This window comes from Apaloderma vittatum, unplaced genomic scaffold (assembly GCF_000703405.1).
Source record: "Apaloderma vittatum isolate BGI_N311 unplaced genomic scaffold, ASM70340v1 scaffold8490, whole genome shotgun sequence".
In the NCBI taxonomy this organism is placed as follows: domain Eukaryota; kingdom Metazoa; phylum Chordata; class Aves; order Trogoniformes; family Trogonidae; genus Apaloderma; species Apaloderma vittatum.
In genome coordinates, this window is record NW_009692818.1 from 9,008 (window position 1) to 10,253 (window position 1,246).

Below are 1,246 nucleotides of genomic sequence, written 5' to 3' on the forward strand. Positions count from 1 at the left end.
TCTGTGAATCTCTACAACACAATTAGAGCTTCTCCTCTCTGTCTTTGCCATGAAGGTGCTTTAAGGACAAATCTTAGGATTCCCTGCAGACAAGGAGTATCAGCTTCCTAGGACTTCCAGCTTTTGTCTTCTCGTTCAGCACAACTAAGAGCATAATGTATTGCCCAGATTTGAGTGCCCACCATTGATGTTGCTAGTGAAAAAAAGCCTATAACATCAATGAAAGAAAATAAAAATAAATCACTCCAGGGCCATCTGTAAAAGGAAATACTGTGATTAACAGAGCCCTATGATTTTTATTGAAGATTGTTGTGTAAGACAAACAAAACCAGCAAAAAGAACCAAACAGTTTTAGAAGAACATCCTGCCATGTTTTAGTCATGTGCCACTTACGTAATCAGAAAGAAGTGACTAAAAAACTAGAACAAGGATTTCTGATTAATTTTGATTAATGAAATATCATTTGGTGAATGGTACTGGCAATCCAGAAAGTGTTTCAGACCATGCTCAGTACTATTATTCAAAATTTAATGATGGATATGTTTTGGTTTTAAATACCTAAAAATGCCACCAAAAGACTTCAGGATTTTGATATTTGATGAGAATCATTGCGCTGCTGCAAAACAAAGACATATAGACGCTGCAGGTAAAGCAATCTCTTCAGTTAGATGTCTGATGAAGCACTGTTCATTAGCAGAAAAAAAACTGAACAAATCCACCTAGTGAAATGTTCTAAAGAAACGAAACCTCAACGAATTCTGTACAAATGTAATTCATATTAAGCTCAGAAGAGCAAGTACAACATTGCAATTAAAGTTCAAAATGTATATCAAAAGTGATAACATTTAGATAACGTCTATATTACCTGGTGGAGAGAATAATACCAAGAAAGGGGAAGATGAAACACACGTAAAGCTACTGCCTTCAGAGAAAATCGTGCCTCAGTAACACCTTCTTCTGACATGGCTCCTTCTCTCCCATAACCTCATTAAGGGGAACTGTCTCGGAAACAGCCACAGACGGTCTCTGGAACACTCTGTCAATGGAAGGACACATACTCAGTCATGCCATGGGAGCCCGGGACAGCTTTCTGCTACAAGCTCGAATCTCTTACGTAACAGGTACATGACTTGTATGACTGATGCTTCTGAGTAGAGATAAGACTTGTGCTTAATGAGAAGACAGCAAATGTGCTGGCTCAGCTTAGGCCCCGGTGCTCCACCTGCTCCGTGCAGAGACCTGCCCA

The 1,246-nt window shown here is 39.2% G+C and overlaps 1 protein-coding gene across 1 annotated transcript in view; it reads right to left on the bottom strand.

Moving 5' to 3' along the window:
• LOC104274125 (protein FAM73A-like) overlaps positions 1-964 on the bottom strand; it is a gene marked incomplete at its 3' end in the record, with an annotated part of 5,537 nt that extends 4,573 nt beyond the window's left edge. Inside the window, exon 1 of the mRNA XM_009869701.1 lies at positions 866-964. Within this exon, the coding sequence (XP_009868003.1) occupies positions 866-964 (99 nt within the window). The remainder of the gene's footprint in view (positions 1-865) is intronic.
• Between the last annotated feature and the right edge of the window lie 282 nt (positions 965-1,246).